The 18,697-nt window shown below is 48.3% G+C and overlaps 1 protein-coding gene across 1 annotated transcript; it reads right to left on the reverse strand.

Annotated features, from left to right (window-relative positions):
- Positions 1-509: 509 nt before the first annotated feature.
- Positions 510-8,297, reverse strand: KRT2 (keratin 2). The gene is made up of 9 exons (XM_003906432.3): positions 7,425-8,297; positions 6,209-6,423; positions 5,890-5,950; positions 4,992-5,087; positions 4,152-4,316; positions 3,709-3,834; positions 2,661-2,881; positions 1,472-1,506; positions 510-1,371 (listed from the first exon to the last, which is right to left on the reverse strand). The coding sequence occupies exons 1-9, from the start codon at positions 8,046-8,048 to the stop codon at positions 971-973; spliced, it is 1,944 nt and encodes a 647-aa protein (XP_003906481.2). The 5' UTR covers positions 8,049-8,297; the 3' UTR covers positions 510-970.
- Positions 8,298-18,697: the final 10,400 nt, after the last annotated feature.

Genomic DNA, 18,697 nt, shown 5'->3' on the forward strand with positions numbered 1-18,697 from the left:
TTCTGGAGGCCACTTTAAAGTCCTCCAGACGCTTCCCAGGTATCCTCCTCCAGGCTTGCTCAGAGCCCTCGCAGAGACAGAGGCCAGGACCAAGTCAGGCTGAGGAAGGTCTGCCTTGGAAGCTCACGGCGATGGTGCCAGGGGCTTGGCTGGTTCACCCCGAGGAGAAGTGATCCCGGACCAAAGCCCTTGTGGAAAGGGGGAAGGGCAATCTGTGGGAAATGCTCAGGAAGAATGGGTTTTTCTAGCAAAGAGACTCTTGCATAAATCCCCCGTCCACCTCCTGACAATGCCACTGCCCCCAAGTCTGCTAAATACTTTCTGAGAACAGCACACCCATCCCCGGGCTCTGGGGTAAACTCTCCCCCATCCGTCCAGAGGCCGGCGTCTGGGCTTCCCTCAGGGAGGTATGCTCCTCACCCAGGAGACCCTCCTTCATGCCCAAACCTCCCTTGTCTGTGGCTGCCCACTTCCACCAACGTTTGACATCACGCAGACAGCACACGATATGAATTGCAAATGAAGTTTATTACGAAGACCCCCAGACCACAGCACTTCCGAAAGCAGGGTGGACAAGAGGAGCTATATACACAGAAACACATTTCCCCCCGGCACTGCCAGGCTTAGAGATGAAATCCCTGGGTGGGCCTGGGTCCTCAATAGAATACCCATCTGGAAAATGGGCAATGCAAAGAGGCATGGTGGGGGCGAGAACGGGGCATGGCTAGAAGCGCAAACCTAGACAGCACAGATTCCGCCCCAGAACACAGAGGCGTCACTGGCTCTAACTAACTGGTTTGGAGAAAAGATCTTGCAAAAACTGTATGTGGACATTCTTTTTCCTCAAAATGCCATCAGAGATAAATGACAAAATTTAACCTGCTGCCAGTTAGAGGTACAGAGACAGGCTTCTACATTCTGGAGTGGGAGAGTCTAGGGTGGGAGAGTCGGTGGTGGTGGGGGCTCATCTTTATCTAAAAGAGAAGGTCACGCTGGAACCAAAAGCTTCACCTGAGCTACTCTTTACAGAACTGGAACCTCCCCCTCCAGAGCTATATCCTCCTCCAGAGCTGGAGCCTCCTCTAGAGCCACCTCCAGAGCTGTGTTTTCCACCTCCAGAGCCATATCCTCCTCCAGAGCCAGAGCCGCCTCCAGATCCGTATCTTCCTCCAGAACCACCGCCAGAGCCGTATCCTCCTCCAGAGACAGAGCCTCCTCCACCACCGCTTCTGGAGCCAGACCCTCGGCCTCCAGAGCCATAACTGCCACTTCCAGAGCTATATCCTCCTCCGGAACTGGACCCTCTACCTCCAGAACCTCCAAAGCCAGCCTTGGATGCCACATTTGATGAAATGGTGCTGCTTGTCACAGCTGCAGAGAGAGGTGGTGTTACCACAGAGATTATGACTGCCTCTCCCTGTCTCCACCCAACACAACACCCCATGGAACAGGACCGCACCCCACTACTTACACACAGTCACATTGCTGCTGAGGTCTCCAGACATCCTGTCAGGGAGAGAGAAAAAACAAGTTGTGGTGGAACACTTAGGTCGTGTATGCATGTTATTTTACAACTTCCACCCACAAATGTGCAGTTCAGCTTCTCTAAGCCACCACCAGGGCTTACACACCCCACTTTCTTCTATGCTGCCAGGTCACACAATGATGACAGACCCCCTTCCATTTATGCACAACCTTGCATCTCAATCCATCTCGATTTTTGCTCTGATAAAAAAATGAACAGTTGTGTAATGGATCCAAGGTAACTGAAAAGCAAATTCACTTCCAACTTTGCAACCCATTTTTGTATTTAAATCCATCTTGGAGAATCTGTTATTCAGAATCCATGCCACACCAGAAATTTTACAATGAGGCTGCCTGTGAACATTCAGTTCAGAAAGAACTGTGACTCTGTAGAGCCTCCCCATTCCTCTCTTCTTCTCACCCTCTTCAGCTTCAACTGAAAACTTTCCCACTTCCTCTTACAAGGTGGGCATAGGAGGCATCACCTCTAGACAGGGACAGAGCAACCTCCTGAAGAAAGCCACTCCCTCTTTGTCATGCTGGCTTGCTGATGGTCTGGGGTAGCTTTTCCCCTTCCAATTGCTTCAGCCAGATTAAGTCACCCAAGATGCTGATAATACGGACAAAGAAGCAAATGATGCCTCTTTGAAAGTTAGCAAATGGTTCCGTTTGTCACTCCAGAAACCTACAAAGAACTGGGGCTGGCACCTGCTCCGGTCAGCACGTCCCCAGCAGTCAGCACATTCCAAGACATCATCTCCCTCGTTCTGGGTCACATGGTGGAGGGTACAGAGGCCACTCACCCTATGGACCTAGAGACCAATGTTTCAGACTGTCTAGGACTAACCTGTTTTCCCACAATTTTGTTTTCACTTTCAGAAAAGACCAGGATGTTTAACTTACTGCTTAGTTTAATTTAACGTGCCTTATGCATCATTTCATATCAATAAATGTACAACTCTCCCATCGTGCTTTGTGTCCTGAGTTTCTGCTTGGGGAACACAGGGAATGTCAGCTCTCAGTCGTCAGGAGGACCTGCCCCATCCTCTGCTTTCCCTGTCTTTGCCTCCAGCCCTGGCTCTGGGGGAAAGGAGAGGACCGGCCAGGGTCCCCTTCTCCCTTCCCAGTGCCCTCACCTGCACTCCTCGCCCTCTAGCAGCTTGCGGTAGGTGGCAATCTCCACATCCAGGGCCAGCTTCACATTCATCAGCTCCTGGTAGTCACGCAGCAGCCGTGCCAGGTCCTCCTTGGCCTGCTGCAGGGCCTCCTCCAGGTCATTCAGCTTGTTCCTGGCATCCTTGAGGGCATGCTCACCACGCTGCTCGGCATCTGCGATGGCATCTTGCACATTCTTACACTATGAGAGGACAGAGAGTGGCATCTGCGATGGCATCTTGCACATTCTTACACTATAAGAGATGGACAGAGGGTGGATCCTGCCTGACGGAGGGGGACAGAGAGCAGAGGTGTTTGAAGTGCAGGAAGCCAGAACCACTGGCCCCCGGGAGTGTTAGGTCCCCTCTGGAGTTTATGCAAGTCGCAAGCAACTGTGCTAAGACTTACTGCTGTCTCTGGCACATCTTCTTCCCCTGTCACCTTTGATGACACCCTTTGGCTTTCCCCATAACGCCCTTTGATCCTCACACCACAGGGCCAGAATCATGATCCCATTTTACAGATGGAAATGAAAACATCTGAAATAGTCTGCTTGGCAAAGCTTCTGCTGCTGATGGAATCCACTCTCTGCCTCTATCTTTTCTATTCCAAAGCTAACGTTCAACCCCAGGCCAGCTGCCCCCAGCACTCACTGCCTCTCTATGAAGCCAGTCGGCTGACGCTTAGGGCCTGTGCTGAGCACAAACGGGAAGCTCCATCTGCAATGCGCGGCAAATCAATCAAACTAACGTTTGCTCTATTTGTTATGACTCCCTTTTCCTCACATAAACAAGTGAGCACAATTCTTCCCCTTCGCTAATCTTTACTTTGGAATGTCTCTTAGAGCACTCTAAAAATTGTTATAATAAGCCTTAAATTATGTTAAACTGGGGAATTTGAGATCGATACATGCTAGAGTGCAATATATCAGTGTCTCTCATCTCTCACATGCACACTCACACAAAACCACACTCTCACGCACACCCAGAGACAACCTCCCACCCCTCCCTGGACAGGACTGGGCCTCACCTGCTTCTTCACATGTGCGATCTCCCCCTGCAGCCTCTGGATCACGCGGTTCAGCTCGCTGATCTCTATCTTAATCTCTTTCAGGCTGTCTCCATGTTTCCCGGCAGTCACCTGGAGCTCCTCATACTGATATGGGGAGAGGAAGACAGTTTGCAAGGAAGTTCCAGCATGGCTCACATTCCAGAGTGACTGGAGTGAAGGAGAGCTCGTTACTGGTCCAGGGAGGGTCAACCCAGCTAAATGTCATGGCTGCATTCATGAGAGGTAGGGGCTGTCTCACATGCCCAAAAGGACTTGGTGCCATTCTCAACATCCTTTCTTGGGAATGGTGCCCAACTTCCATTAGACAAAAAACTAATAATCTTACTGTACACTTTCCGGCTGGGGGTGCAACCCAGCTCGTGGCAGGGAGCTGTGGCTCTTCCTACATTCCCTGTACTTGCCTTGCTGTGGTACAGGGCCTCTGCTTCATCCTTGCTCCTCTGGGCGATCTCCTCATACTGGGCCTTGACCTCAGCAATGATGCTATCCAGGTCCAGGTGGCGGCTGTTGTCCATGGAGAGGATGACGTTGGTGTCAGTGACACTCTGATGCATCTGGGATATCTCCTACAACACACAAGGAAGGTCTGGTTATGACATCCTGCCACAGTCACACTCAGACAGGAGGCCTCTGTCTCCCAGCATAAGGGAAATGCAGACCCTCAGACTAAGCATACACTAGGTGGGATGAAAATCATGTAACCATCTACTCCTGGGCCTCTCCCAAGGTTGTCCTCAGAATTGTAGGGAGAGGCGCCTGTGTTTCTGAGCCTCCTAGTTAACAACCTTCACCACGTAGGCCAGTTATGATAAGTGCCCCCAGACAGAAGCTGGCCCATGGCAAATACCTTAAATGGTACTTCCTGTTTCAGAAATCATCTGAGCGCCCTTGAGTTGGGGAGGGGGATAGGAGACGAATGCATTTTGATCTCTGAAGTACAGTAGGCACAGGAATGGGCACAGGGCTCGTCTCTTCCCCAGAGGAACTGGACTTTTGGGGAATGGAGGGAGGGGAAGCTGTCCTGCTGTTTCCTGAACCTTACTTCCTATAACGTTGGAGGAGAAAATTCCTCACCCACAAGACCTATGCTATGAAAGCCCCCCCAGTGGCCTGGAATGAGGGCAGGTTGAAGTCAGCTGGTCCATAAACCCCACTTCTGCCACTTTTTCACCAAGCGGAAAGGACTTTCCTTTGGTGAGAAGGGTGGGAAGTAAGGGTCTGTCCTGGAGCAGCCTCCTTACCGCATCGTAGAGAACTTTCAGGAACTCAAGATCCTGGTTCAGCAGGTCCACCTTGGACTGCAGCTCCACCTTTATCATGTAGGCATTGTCCACGTCCTGCAAGAAAGGTTGGGGCCTCTGGTGTACGGTTCCCTGTACAGGCTTCTTCCTCTCTCTGCCACTCCCCTCTACTCAGTCCCTGCTGGCTCCCCTCTAACATCCCAGCCTGAGCCCTGTCTCCATGGGACTTCTTTTGTCATACAGTTCACCATACACCTCTGCCAGGGACTTCGTGCCCACGTTCACGGCTCACACCCCTCAGGACCATCAGAGCTTCGAGGTGACCAAGCTTTGCCAACCAGCCCTTCCCTCCTGCTTGAGACACAGTGTGTTTCTACAATGGGATACAATGTTATTTGTGGGCTTCCACAGTCCTCAGCTCTCTCATCCTGTCTGTCCATCTCACCTCTCCAGAATTTCCCCTAGAATATACACCAAAGCCCCTGCAGGACCCAGGAGGAGAACCCACGCTTTTGGCCTACAACCTCAAACCTTTGTCAACACAACCAACAGCAACTTTAAGCAGGCATTCTAAGGGAAGTCCCATTCCTTCCTCAGCTCTTTAGAAGGAGAATATAAAGAGAATTGGTGTTTGCATTTATCATGATTCAATAGAGGCTTTAAGTGGGTTACTACTGGGAAGCGTTCTACCAAAAATGCAGAACAGCTTTGAAAACTGTATTCAGAAGCTTCACCTACAGAGACACTTTTGTTTGCAAGAGAATGGGCCATAGGTCTCACTCCTTTCTCTGGCTGCTGCTTTTGCACTCACAGTTGATTTCCAAACTGTCTGCTTAGACACGATGGGGCTGTGAAACACTCCTATCCCCAACCCCAGCCAAGACATTCTCTTGCTCACCTTCTTAAGTGTCACAAAATCATTCTCAGCAGCTGTGCGCTTATTGATTTCATCCTCATACCTATTGGGACCCAGATGATACAGCAGTTAGATTAGCTCCCCTTTAATTTTTCCTTTTCCTTTTTATTCTGGATTCTTCACAAATAATCAGCAAAGATACATATGCCTCTCCCCATTACCACCACAAATGAAACTGGGAGATGAGTGACTTTCCAGGGAATGATCAAATGGCTCAGTGCAATGTTTATCTCCACTCAGCGTTTTACTCTGCCATCAGTGCAATGTTTATCTCCACTCAGCGTTTTACTCTGCCACTTACTTCTTCTTATAATCCTCCACAAGATCCTGCATGTTGTTCAGCTCTGAATTCTGTGATGTTCTTTCTGCAGTGAGCCCATCCAGATATCTCTTGAGGTTGTCGATATACCCCTGGAAGATGGGCTCCAGGTTGATGGTGCGGGTGCCAACATTCATTTGTTGTAGAAGCTCCCATTTGGTCTGTAACACCTGGTTCTGCTGCTCCAAGAACCGCACCTGCCATGACCAGAAGGAGAGCACATGAGCTCTGGATCATCCTTCACACCAGCAAGCCATGCTGGCCAGGGGCAGCTCAGGTGCTGCTTCAGGACCTCCAGAAGTGTCTGAGGCTAGATGCCGAGTCATGACTGGCAGAGCTTCTGAGCTCCCTGCTCTCACCCCTGGAAAGTCCCACAAACTCCTAATGCTACATCCGGCTCTCTCTACGCAGAGGAGTCTCTTTGCTGCTTCACTGCTCACTGGTTTGTTTGCAGCTGCTCCCAAGACTCTAGGCCATTTCCCTCCCCCATCCTGGTTGAATTTCCAGCCAAGATCCCATAAATTCTGGGAAAAACCAAAAGCAGGCATCTGCTGGCACTGCTCCCAAGGGTGCTGAGTATGACAGTCCTGGAGGGCAGGGCTCCTTAGCCTGATTTTTAAGAGCCTTGTAAATCCCTGCCTATTTCAATGCAGATAAACCAAGACAGGTTCATCTGCCTTGAAATAGGAGAAAACCCAGTAACACTCCAAAGTGACGCCAATAAAGACTTTATGGATCACAAAACTGAGAACGCTTCTCTTGAAGGCAGGAATTTCCTGCATTCCCAAGCAGATATCTCAGGTTCAGCTTTCCAGAATTTAATAATCACTGCTAAGGAAGGAAACACCACCTCAGAAGACGATGGCTTCCAAAACCTGCTGCTCAATGGCCTGTCCCAAGGATCAGTTCAATACTTACCTATATCCATTTTTTATGGTTTTCAGAATTTTCCATAAATATTATTTATATGGACTGTAACAATAAGGCCAAAGGGACAAATGCTTCCTAAGTGCAGGCTGTTATGGGAAATGTAACCCACAAAGCTGGCGTCTTTCCCATCTGGAAACTGCAAATGACCCAGGCTACTGCGGTATACCACTGGCTCCTAAGAAACACAAATCTGTGCCGTTTTCTTTTCAGTTGGCGCTGAAAGTGAGGTGGCCTGAGCATCAGTGGGAGCCGTCTTCTCCGGACTCACCTTGTCAATGAAGGAGGCAAATTTGTTGTTGAGAGTTTTGATCTGCTCCCTCTCCTGGGCCTTCACATTCTGGATCTCTGGGTCAACTTTCACGTTGAGAGGCTGCAGGAGGCTCTGGTTGATAGAGACTTCGTGGATGCCACCACCAGGGTATCCTCCAGGCCCGAAGCCACCAGGACCCCCAAAACCTCCAACACCACCAGGGCCCCCAAAACCTCCAAAGCGGCCTCCACCAAAGCCGCCTCCACCAAAACCACCACCTCCGAAGCCACTGCCGCCTCCAAAACCACTGCCGCCTCCAAAGCCGCTGCCGCCTCCAAAGCCGCTGCCGCCTCCAAAACCACCTCCTCTGCCACCAAATCCACCACCGGCGCCAAAGCCACCACCTCCTCCAGCCACACTAATGGAGATGCTCTTGGTCCCTCCAAGGCCAACAAGACTCCGACTGCCAAAGCCGCCTCCACCGAAGCCCCGGCCACCACCACCATGGCGGCTCAAGCAGGAGAAGCTGGAAGTTGATCTCCGGCTTCCACCAGACACCACAGCTGAGCCGCTGCTGAAGCCCCGGAATCCTCCTCCACCTCCTCCTCTTCCTCGAGATTTGCAAGAGATCTGACAACTCATGATGCCTTTGTCCAGGGAGGAAAGTCGCAGGCTCTTGAGAAGAGTCAAGGCTGGAGACTCAACTCTGCTGCTGGGAGGCTTTCAGGGTCCCCTTATATACCTGCCAAGTAGGTGTTGTGTACATGGGTGTGGACCCACTTATACATGGGTTTGGTCTGCCTGGGAGCTATTCCTGGCACGTGATTATCAAGCTAATAGCCATTTAAAATCTACTAATCAGCTCCATCCCAGAACTTGCTTTGATTGCAAACTTCTGTTTATCTGGGCATCTGTCTTGCAATTTGATTTTTGTAAAATCATCAAAAGAGGAGATCAGGATTTGGGTTTCTCAATCTGGAAAAGGACCTCATGCAGAATGCTGCTCCCTGTTCTGGACCTGCCCAAGGGAGGTTGGCTATCACCCATGCTTGTGCAGGCTCACCACCCCAGTTCAACAATGAAAGGGATGACGGGTTTAGAGACTGCAAGAGCCCCTCAGTGCCAGCCTTGTCATTCTCCTTGTTTTTCCCTCTTTCCCAGAAAGAGTTCCAACCAGGGCAGGAGAGACTGCGACGGTCTTAAATGACCTTCAATGCTCATTGGAAATCGACCTCCTCTTACAGAAAGAAATTGACCTGGGATACTGCAAAAGAGTTGTCGATTTTCAAAATATCTTGGCTCTTTTCTTCCCGTGACACCAAAAATACACAATAACTAGGCAATGAATAGAGATTTTGTATAACCATGATGGTTTTTATAACCATCAACTGTCCCTTGTCTACATGAACACCCAGAGGATGAGGGTATAAGAAAAGTTTCGCTGTTTCTGGACCTGTGTAATGTGGGACACCCAGTGAAAGTTTGCAAACCAAGATCCAAGTGTTTATTGATTCAGTCAGTCACTAATTACGTATTGCCTGGTGATCCTGGGAAGTGATTAAGAAGTCAGGCTCTTCAGTGACATCCACAAATGCATAAGTATAAGAAGACCATCCAACCTGCACAGAGCACTCACACTTAAACTCAACCACTTCCTCTGTCCATGTGGCCAACTATGTGGGAGAGGTATTTTGGAGTAATAAAACTGAATTTAGTCAGAAGTTCTGGGTTTGAGTCCCAGTTTTGCCATTTATTGGCTGTGAGGCCTTGAATGAAACCCTGAGGCTCTGCGGTCCTAGCTATAAAATGGGAAATTCGTATGAAGTGTTTTGAAAACCATGGTGGACAATAAAATGTCAGTATCATTATTGTTTGGGGGGGTGGGACAAAGATAATTCCTTTTCCTTTCCCCCTTGCCATGGTACTGTCTTCTGGCTACTATGAACATGCACTCTCCACAGGCACCATAAATTACAGAACCGAGTGGTTCAGATCCTAGTACCAAGTTATCACAAAATAATGTAAAAAACATAAGCTTTGAGGTCAAATCCCAATTTCTTGTATCTTAGTTAAATGACCTCAGATAATCCATAATCTTCTTTGAGCCTCAGTTTCCTTATCTATAAAAAGTGAACAAGAACAATAAGAATATGGTTATTGTGAAAACAGAACAATACACACATGAGCTAAACACAGTTCCTAGTTCATAGCAGAAACTCAATAAATGCTATTCACCCTCCTGCATCTTCCCCACCAGGTTTCCAATCCTATGTCTTAACTACTGTTCAAGGTATTTGATTTGCAGTAAAAGAACGCTGAAGGAAACAAATCTACATGTCTCCTCAATTTTTTTTCCCAATCTGGTTTGTATAATTATAATCATGCAAACAAATCATGAAGCTAACAGCTTTGGAGAGAGTCTCAATCCAAAGCAAAATGTGTCATTATCTATAGATATCTGAGCAATGCCCTAGTTGTCCCTTACTCCAGCAAGACTGTGCTCACACTGTGGCAGCTTCGGGGGTGTCTTAATGCCTCTATGAAGGAAATTGAGCCAGATTTGTGCTAGGCACTGAAACTGTATGTTTTACTACATTTTAATTCTGCCCTCACACCCTGGTCTCCCTCCCCACTCTCTCCACTGAACATCTTCTCCTTCTAGACCCATTCACCAATTTTTGAAAGTCAAGTTGAAAGAGAGTCCTCCTACTCTCTTGAAATGTGGAGAGTAGAATTAATGCAACTTGAATATTATGTAACATTTTATTTCTATATTTTTAAATTTTCAACTTTTACATAATCTCAATGTGCTTTTCTAGATAATATGCTTTGCGTTCTTTAAAAAAGTGAAATGGAAGTTAAGAATCTTGGTCTGGTTGTGATTTTGCCTCTACCTAAATGAGTATCCTCAACTTCTTCATCTATAAAGTAGGAACATTCATCCTGAATCCCCACTGTCCCACAAGGACATTGACCTATTGCTGCAAAGACTGTTAGGCTTTACTATCTCTGAGAACAGAACAGGAATCCTATAAAACAAAATCCTTCTTCCTGTTCCCCACTTTTTCTTTCAACAAGCTGCCAGCAAGCCCAAGATCCTAAATGCTTCTCCTCATAGGTTTTCAAAAGCTCATCTATTGGCCAGTGGGGCAGAAAAAATGAGCCCCCAGTATTAAGCAGAGAAGGGGTTAACTGTCTAGCCAACAGGAAATAAACTCTCAACCAGGTGTGGATGCTAACACCAGAGTCTTCAGGTAGGAATTCATTTCCCTCTCTTCTGTTCTCCTTCAGAGGCGGCGTGTCTACCTCCCTTACAGCCTCATCATCACAGTCTTCCTTGTGTGACAATGAACCATGTCCCAGGACTTCTGTAGGGAAGAGACAAGGTCATATTTATCTTTACCCCAAACCTTCATCCCCTCAGCACTGAGAATCACTTGAGGAATAAGCCTATATTCCAAAAAAATCATTTCTATGGTTTTTGGTTTGGAATTGCAGGTTTTTCCAGATGTGTGCATGTGATGCTGGCAATGCTCGAAGTCTTCGCAGCCTTTCATGGAGCTGTTGCCCAAAGGGCCCACTTAGAGTTGTCTCAGGTTTCTGTCTCAGCCCCGATCGGGGTTCTCTCCTCCAGCCAGTGAGCTTAGTCTCTCCTTCCCAAAGACTCAGTGCATCAGCTGGAGACTCAGGGCTGCTGAGCTCTCGGGACATCTGGCTCCTACCACCTTGGAATGGAAACCAACAGTTTGGGTTTAAGAAAACCAAACCAAAAAAAAAAAAAAAAACCCACCTCTTCCAGCCCCTGCTGCTGGGCTCAGGCTGCTCAAGGGGACCAGAATCCTTGGAGAGTCCAATACCATCATGAAAGAAGTTAGGAAGACAGAGAGGCGAGTCAGCAGGAGGCTGGAACATGCTGAGCAGCAGGTCAGCTGGAAGCAGAAGCCTCCATGGGCAGTGGCTGCCTGGCCTCTGTGTGGGCTGCTGGCTTCCGGTGCCTTCCATCAGAGTGCCCAGGTGCTGCTCCAAGTAGCTCTGCAGCTCCCATGGCTCCCAGAAAAGAAGGGACAAGAGGCACCCAGCAGGAGAGACTTACTCAACATCTCCCTCCAGGGCATTCCTTCATAAATGATCATTTTAAAACTGCCTACTCAGTCTCTCTTCCCAGCCCCTGACCCAGTTCTCCGTCTTGGCCCAGGCTCCCCTCCTTTCTTACCTAACATCTCCTTTTCAGTTTTTGGGTTTTTTTTAATCGACCCCTTTTCTTTTTTTTTTTTTTGAGACGGAGTCTTGCTCTGTGCCCCAGGCTGGAGTGCAGTGGCGCGATCTCGGCTCACTGCAAGCTCCGCCCCCCGGGGTTCACGCCATTCTCCTGCCTCAGCCTCCCAAGTAGCTGGGACTACAGGCGCCCACCACCTCGCCCGGCTAATTTTCTTGTATTTTTAGTAGAGACGGGGTTTCACCGTGTTAGCCAGGATGGTCTCGATCTCCTGACCTCGTGATCTGCCCGTCTCGGCCTCCCAAAGTGCTGGGATTACAGGCTTGAACCACCGCGCCCGGCCTAATCGACCCCTTTTCTTACAGCGAGACGCGTAGTTGTTTGATTTTCAGGTGCCCTGACCAAACTGGTTATGACTGAGAAGCCAGGCTGGCAGGCAGCCACGTCCACCCTGCGCGTGAAGCACCAAACATTCCCACTGTACAGAGCCCATTCTGAAACGAGGAGATTCCAGGACACACACGGCAGGCTTATCAGGAAAGCAGGGTGTGTCCTCTGCTCAGAAACAATGCCGACCTCAGAAGCAGAGGAGGAGAGAGGGCAGGGACACTGCCCAGTGCATGGCAGGGACCCCACACATGGTTGAACAAGACAGCAAGCGGGTATGAGCCATCGGTGGAGGACAGATCTGGCACAGTGCCTAGCACAGAGCAAGTCACCTCCTTTCCCATTGCCAAGGCCATGTCATGTGTAAGTCTAATTTTCCAAATGGACCCCAGAGTATCTGACCCAGAAAATGGCAAGTGACACAGTTTAGTTTTATTCTCAGCGGGATCAGTCTCCAGTTGAATTAGCTCAGCTGCACACCACAGGCTACTGCAACTCCCAGGTGCCTGGGCCTTGTTTGCTAAACTGCGGTCTAGTTAATGATACTAGTGTGACGTGTGGCTGTGTGTTCCCAACTACAGCAAGTCTTCATTCACACAGAGAGAGCCTCAAAAGGGTCCTCTGTGAAAAGCTCTTGCCCTTCTCACGCCTTCCTCACAGTGCAGAGACTCCTCCAGGTTTCACCTGATTTAATGCTGTCCCCTTCTTCCCCAACTTCTCCATCTAGAGGAGCCTTCCAACTAATTCTATATTGTGCTGCTGCCACTGAGAGCTGGAATTCACTTTGGGTGCCTCCACCTGGGTATCCATCAGTTCTTTAGCAGCAGCCTGTGCCCTGCACCACAGGAAGCTCTAACAGACATCCCAGCCCTCACCTGCTCTCCCACACCAGCCCCACCTCCCTGCCCCATCAATGAGAGCTGCCCCCACCCCCTTGTGAGCTCTTTCACCTCTTTCAAGGTTTCTTCATTTGTTCGGCTAGAGATCATTGCAGAAGAAGGCAGGTGGGAAAACATCCCCTCACCAAAAATCAAAGAGAATAAGCATGAAAATTAATTGAATGTTATAAGAACAAATTCAAGAGACTCCTGCTCCTTTTTCTAGCAACAAAGTTTTTAGAGACACCGTCAGACCTGTGGAGGCCGGGATGCCTCATGTTGGAAGCAAAGGCCAAAGGCTTGATTCTGGATGACCTGATTGCTCCAGGGATTTTTATGAAGCAAAGAAAAAAAGGAAGATAAAACTGCTCAAAATTCTCTGGACAGATTTTTTTTCCACCACAAACTCTTCTTTAAAAGCCTTTCACTTCTAAAAAAGCAGGTGAAATCATTGCTAATTAAGCAATTAATGTTTAACAGAGCTAGTGGAGTCATTCATGTGAGATTATTAAATTTATGACCTGAATTATATTTTTATGAGCCACAGGCACACTTCATAGCCCATTGGGTATTCAAAGAAATATATTAGTCTCTATTTAGAAGTGCATTTATAAGGGAAGGCATGTGATAAACTTGGAGGAATGTGTTTAGGAGTGAAGGTTGGGTTCCTCTGCCAGTAGCCAGCCCTGTCACCTTGGCATGTCACCTCCCTTCCTGGGTCCTGCTTTCCTCCCCTGTGGACTGAGAGATTTGGAAACCAACAGGAACAGGGTGACTCCTAGATAAGGAGGTAGAGGACGTGCATTCTATTTGCAGCCCTGTGGCCAACTGCCTCCAGAACCTAAAGAAACTCAGCTTTTCTGAGCCTTGATTTTCTCATCTGTAAAATGGAGGCACTGGGCTACACCAATTCCTTCCATTTCAGACATCAGTTTGTGCTTTAAATGGACACAATAGCTAAAGCCCTGAGAGCAGATGCAAACTCTGGCAAAGTGGAGAGACAAAATGTGCAGACACAGACCCTACTTTCGGTTATTTTCTCACCAAGAGATGAAGGAAGAAACGGCAGCAGTAAAGTAGACAAAGGGAAGCCAGAGAATAGGGAGAAGGGCAAACAGGTACACTGCAGCTGAAGAGGAGGATTTGCCATCAGGCAGGAGCTGCCATCAGTCAGCGCCTGAGAGGCACGAGTTCACTATATCTTGATTCCCCAACTGTAAGCTCCTCAGGGGCTTATATCTCTTGTTTTTCTCAAGGATACCTAGAAGTAGAGTAGATCCATAAATAGTAGTCCTTTGAAATGACCTCTCACCATTTCCAAAAGCTAAACAAAGTCTCTCAGATCCAGGTCCATTGCTTCTCCTTTAATTCTTTCTCTTCCCTTGGCCTCAGCATACCCGGGACAGACACGGAACTTTACCTCCTCTTCTGTAGCTCGTTGTCGAGCACTGGGGAAAGTTTTGTGGAAAGTTTGCCTGGGTTTGGAAAGGGCTCTGGGTGTATAAAATCTCCAGGCTCTCTCCCCTCCCTTGGGTGAACATTGCTTTGCTGCTCCTGGCATATGCCTGGACACCCTGCCTCGTTTGGGTTTGCGTGCTTCAGGCTGTGTCTCTCCCACTCAGATCAAGACCAAAGATGCCAATCTCATGGGCTCTCCAATAAGACCCTTTGGAAATCTGTATGGTTCTGCATGGACCCACCTTCCCCACCAGGCCTCTACATTGGCACTCCACAGGCACTTACGCACTACAGCCTATGTGCTGGGGGCTTCTCAGGACCCCTCTTTGAGGGTAGGCCCCAGACACCCACTCCTCTGGTCAGGAGTCCTCTGGAAGCCCATTAATATATCCATGAACTCAGCTCACTGTCCATACATTGGAAGACCAGATGGTGCCTGCACTTCTCTCGGTACAGGGATTAACTCCATGCCATTCACACTATTACGCAGAAATAATATTTTTCTGGTAAGGAAGAGAGATGATAATGATAGAATTTTATAATGGCGACATGATGGCAGGCTTGTCTGGGCAAATTCATGAAACCAGATTACTGCCAACATTTTCCACTGCCTGGTCCTGTGCAGACACTAATCATCAAGACACATGCAGAGGCCTTTGCAGTGTCTGATGTTCTGGGTTTCTGCTCAGGCCCAAAGGGGTGGAGACATTAGTGGGCAAGCACAAAGGAGGGGAGGGCTGCTGTGGTGGTGGTGGTGGGCCAAGGAGGAGTTGGCAGGGGCAATATAGTAGGCTATCATACTGAATGTGAGGAAGAGGGGCTCTTCCCTCCTCCCATGTCCCAGGGAGTTTATGTCACCTACTAGAATGGCCAGAGAATGTGGGGATCCTTCCCCACCACTCAGAGTGTGAATACAATGCACAGCCTCTTCGGTGTAGCATTGCCAAGATAGCAGAGAACTGTCCGGGGCCTTATTAAGACCCAGTTTCAGAGGCCCTCATCCTGCTGTCTCTGGGGACAGAGGCATGGACACAGACTGCCATGCGTGGTTCTGAGCCCAGGTACAGCTGGAGCAGGAAGGGTGGGCAGTGGGCCCTTGTCCTGCCTATACCCAGGAGCCCTGCACTCATGCAGTGGGCAGTGAGGGGTGAATGGAAGAGGTGGGATGGGGAGTTGCCATCCACAAGGTACAGGAGTCCCCAGTCTCCCTGGGGAGGAGGTCTCAGCAGTGTGGGAAGGCTGGGAGACAGAGAGCTTGGTCTCCTGGGGACTGTTCAAGGGAAGACACCTGGTGGGAGCCACCAAGAGAGTGAATCTGCCTGGAAGGAAGGAGGGGAGCCAGTAAGGAAGCACAAAATATGAGCGCCCATCCTGCTGCCAGTCTCTAATGCTGCTGGAAGGCATGGCAGGGCACCTGCACAGTGTTTTACAGCTCCACACCCTTGGGATTTGATCTCTTACTCACCAGTCACCCTCCTCTAGTTTCCACCTCTGCTTCCCTTCTTCCCTAGACCAGCAGCCAGGAGATTGAGCTCAGCCGGGTCCCAGGAGCCATCCACATCTTCTGAATCCTTGCTCTTGCAGGAGTTTTCTACACTCCCTCACCCATTCAACAGCTGTGTTGCCTGGCATCCTGGCCCTTCTTGGGGACACCTGCTTTCCAAACAGCAAAACAAGGAGCATCATACTAGAGCAGGTTGGCTGTTTACATTATCTTGGGAAAGCAGACTTTGCCTTTGTCCTAAAACCCAAATGGTCATCTGTCAAGGGGTGAGCAGGCTCCCCCTGGTTGCTCTGAGAGCTAGAGGAAAGAGCACTGCCAGGCAAGGGAGGGGAGGGACGGGGGTGAGACCTGATGATAAGGTTGGGAGATGCCAGTTTACGTTTCCTCACTGGTGTTTCAGCAGCAGTGCATGGCACTGAGCTCTCTGGCCTGGAATTGGTGGGGAGCAGCTGCCCCTGCCAGAGAAGACCAGAGTCCCTTCAAAGGACCAGAGGGCATGACTCCTCATCACTCTCCCCAGGCTGATGGAGGGAAAGAAGACTGCAAAGGGAGCATCTGAGGCCGGGTTCAAGGCAGACTTGCCCTGCTCTACCCTGGCTGGTGGAAACCCCAGGCTTTCCGACACTGGGCTGTTGAGCCCTCTGCCTATCCCCTGAGTCTTTTCTTTGCCTTCTGTCCTCGTATAAAAAGTGACTACAGTATTCCAAGAGAAAACATTGAGAGGGATCTTCTGTTTAGGAAGAAAAGCTAAGTAATGTAATTAAAAGTAATAGCCTAAACCACAATAACTTTTGCACCAACCTAATATCACAATTAACTATCCTTGCGTGGTGCATTGTAACAAGCAAATACTGCCTGTGTACTGGTTAAGGACATGGATTTGTCCCATACACCCGGGTTGAATCCCAGCCCCACCACTTATTGGCCTCTTGGCCTTGGAAAGGTTACCTACCCTTTTGTGTCCTCCTTTTTCTCATCTACAAAGTGGGGATAATAGTAGAGTTGACCCTTTAACAACTGAATGGTTAGGGGGTATAACCCCTCTTGCAGTTGAAAATTCAAGTATAACTTTTGACTACCTAAAAACTTGACTACTACTAGCCTACTGCTCACCAGAGGCCTTATTGATAACATAAACAGTCAGCACATATTTTGTATGTTTTATATATATTATGGCTGTATTCTTACAATAAAGTAAGCTAGAGAAAAGAAAATGTTGTTAAGAAAATCATAAGGAAGATAAAACATGTTTACAGTACTGTACTGTATTTATCAATACCATAAGTCTATATCATGTGTTTGCAAGGTCAATTATCTGTAATGTCAGAAATGACAGGTGACTGCAGCTGCAGACCTCAATCTGCGGTACGTGTCAAGCAATTCAGCATTTTTTGTAATGTCATGGCTTCTCTCTGTTTCTTGGGAGCACTTCCAGCACCACTAGTGCCACTCTGCACGGGTCCCATGGTGCTATTCAAGGTTTACTGTAAAGCACTAAACATAATGAAAAATACGGGAGAACCTCCAGAGATCACTTTTTACTGCTATAAGCAATTTACTGGAGGAGCTAATTGATCTTGTGGAGATGACTAGCATCACATAGTGTTTTAATCGCAACACTTGAGATCACTGAAGTAGCAACAGCAGGTGACTACAAAATGATTACGGTAGCACATATGTATCATAGTTAATTTTATGCAGTTATGATTTAATAATGCACCTTTACAGTTGCTTACATTTCTCTTGACTTTGGCACTATGTAGAGTCCATGTGTGCACACGTTTTGATAAATTTTAACTTTTTATAACAGATTTGTGTCTATTTATGGGAGTAAGTGATAAAATAGACTAGTATCTACATATATTTTATGCATTTATGACATGCCTAACTTTTGCTTAATTTTTCTGATGTTTCTAGGATACAAGTGCATCTTCACATTTTTTCAAATTGTAACAAATCTCCAAAAATGTTTCCAACATATTTACTGAAAACAAATTCACATATAAGTGGACTGGTGCAGTTCAAATCCGTGTTGTTCACAGTTCAACTATAGTACTTCAGAGTTGTTGTGAAATAAGTGATTTATGTGACACAGCACAATTTCTAGCACAAAGCAAATGTTTCTCCTTTCACATTATCTGTAGAAGTTATAGGAAGTGTCTAGAACTTCCAACATTATGTCAATTTTATGTTATTGCCACAATCTCCTAGCTTGCATCTTGCCACCTGACTTTGCACCTCTTACCTTAGTTTACAAGCCCACCCTAACCCTATGCCCTGGAGCTCCTGCCCTGTCTCCAGTCCTGCTCCCAACTGGTGGTCCGCTGCTCCCTGCTCAGTCACTGACTGGCCATTCATTACAAGGCCAGTGGTCATGGATTTAGGATATGAGCCCTCTCTTTATGAATGGGTATTTCTTTTAAAAAGAAGACTCTTTAGTGCTTCAAGACCCACAAGAATGAAGCACAGGACCCCACTTTGGTCCCCACGGAAGCAGTCCTTCCTGCGTACCCAGGCTGCACCGCTGCTTGTTGGCCCCATCCCACTCCCACCTTAGGGTGCCTTCTCAAGGAAGAGCAGCAGTGCTGATGATCGCTCCTTTCATGTATTACTTCAGGTCCCTGTTGTATGGGTCATTTCACTTTGACACTCTCCCTCTGAAGTAATTAGGGCAAATGTTATCCCATTTCACACATGACCAAACTGAGCCTCTGAGAAAGTGAAGAGACCTGCCTGAGATCACATTAGTGGTGATAAGGCTTGGCCCAATGTCCTCAGACCCCACATCCTTCTGGGAGCCCCACTTCTGCCTTCTCCACCCTCATTCGCCTAATTCCCTGTTCCTAAC

Source organism: Papio anubis, chromosome 9 (genome assembly GCF_008728515.1).
Source record: "Papio anubis isolate 15944 chromosome 9, Panubis1.0, whole genome shotgun sequence".
Taxonomy (NCBI): domain Eukaryota; kingdom Metazoa; phylum Chordata; class Mammalia; order Primates; family Cercopithecidae; genus Papio; species Papio anubis.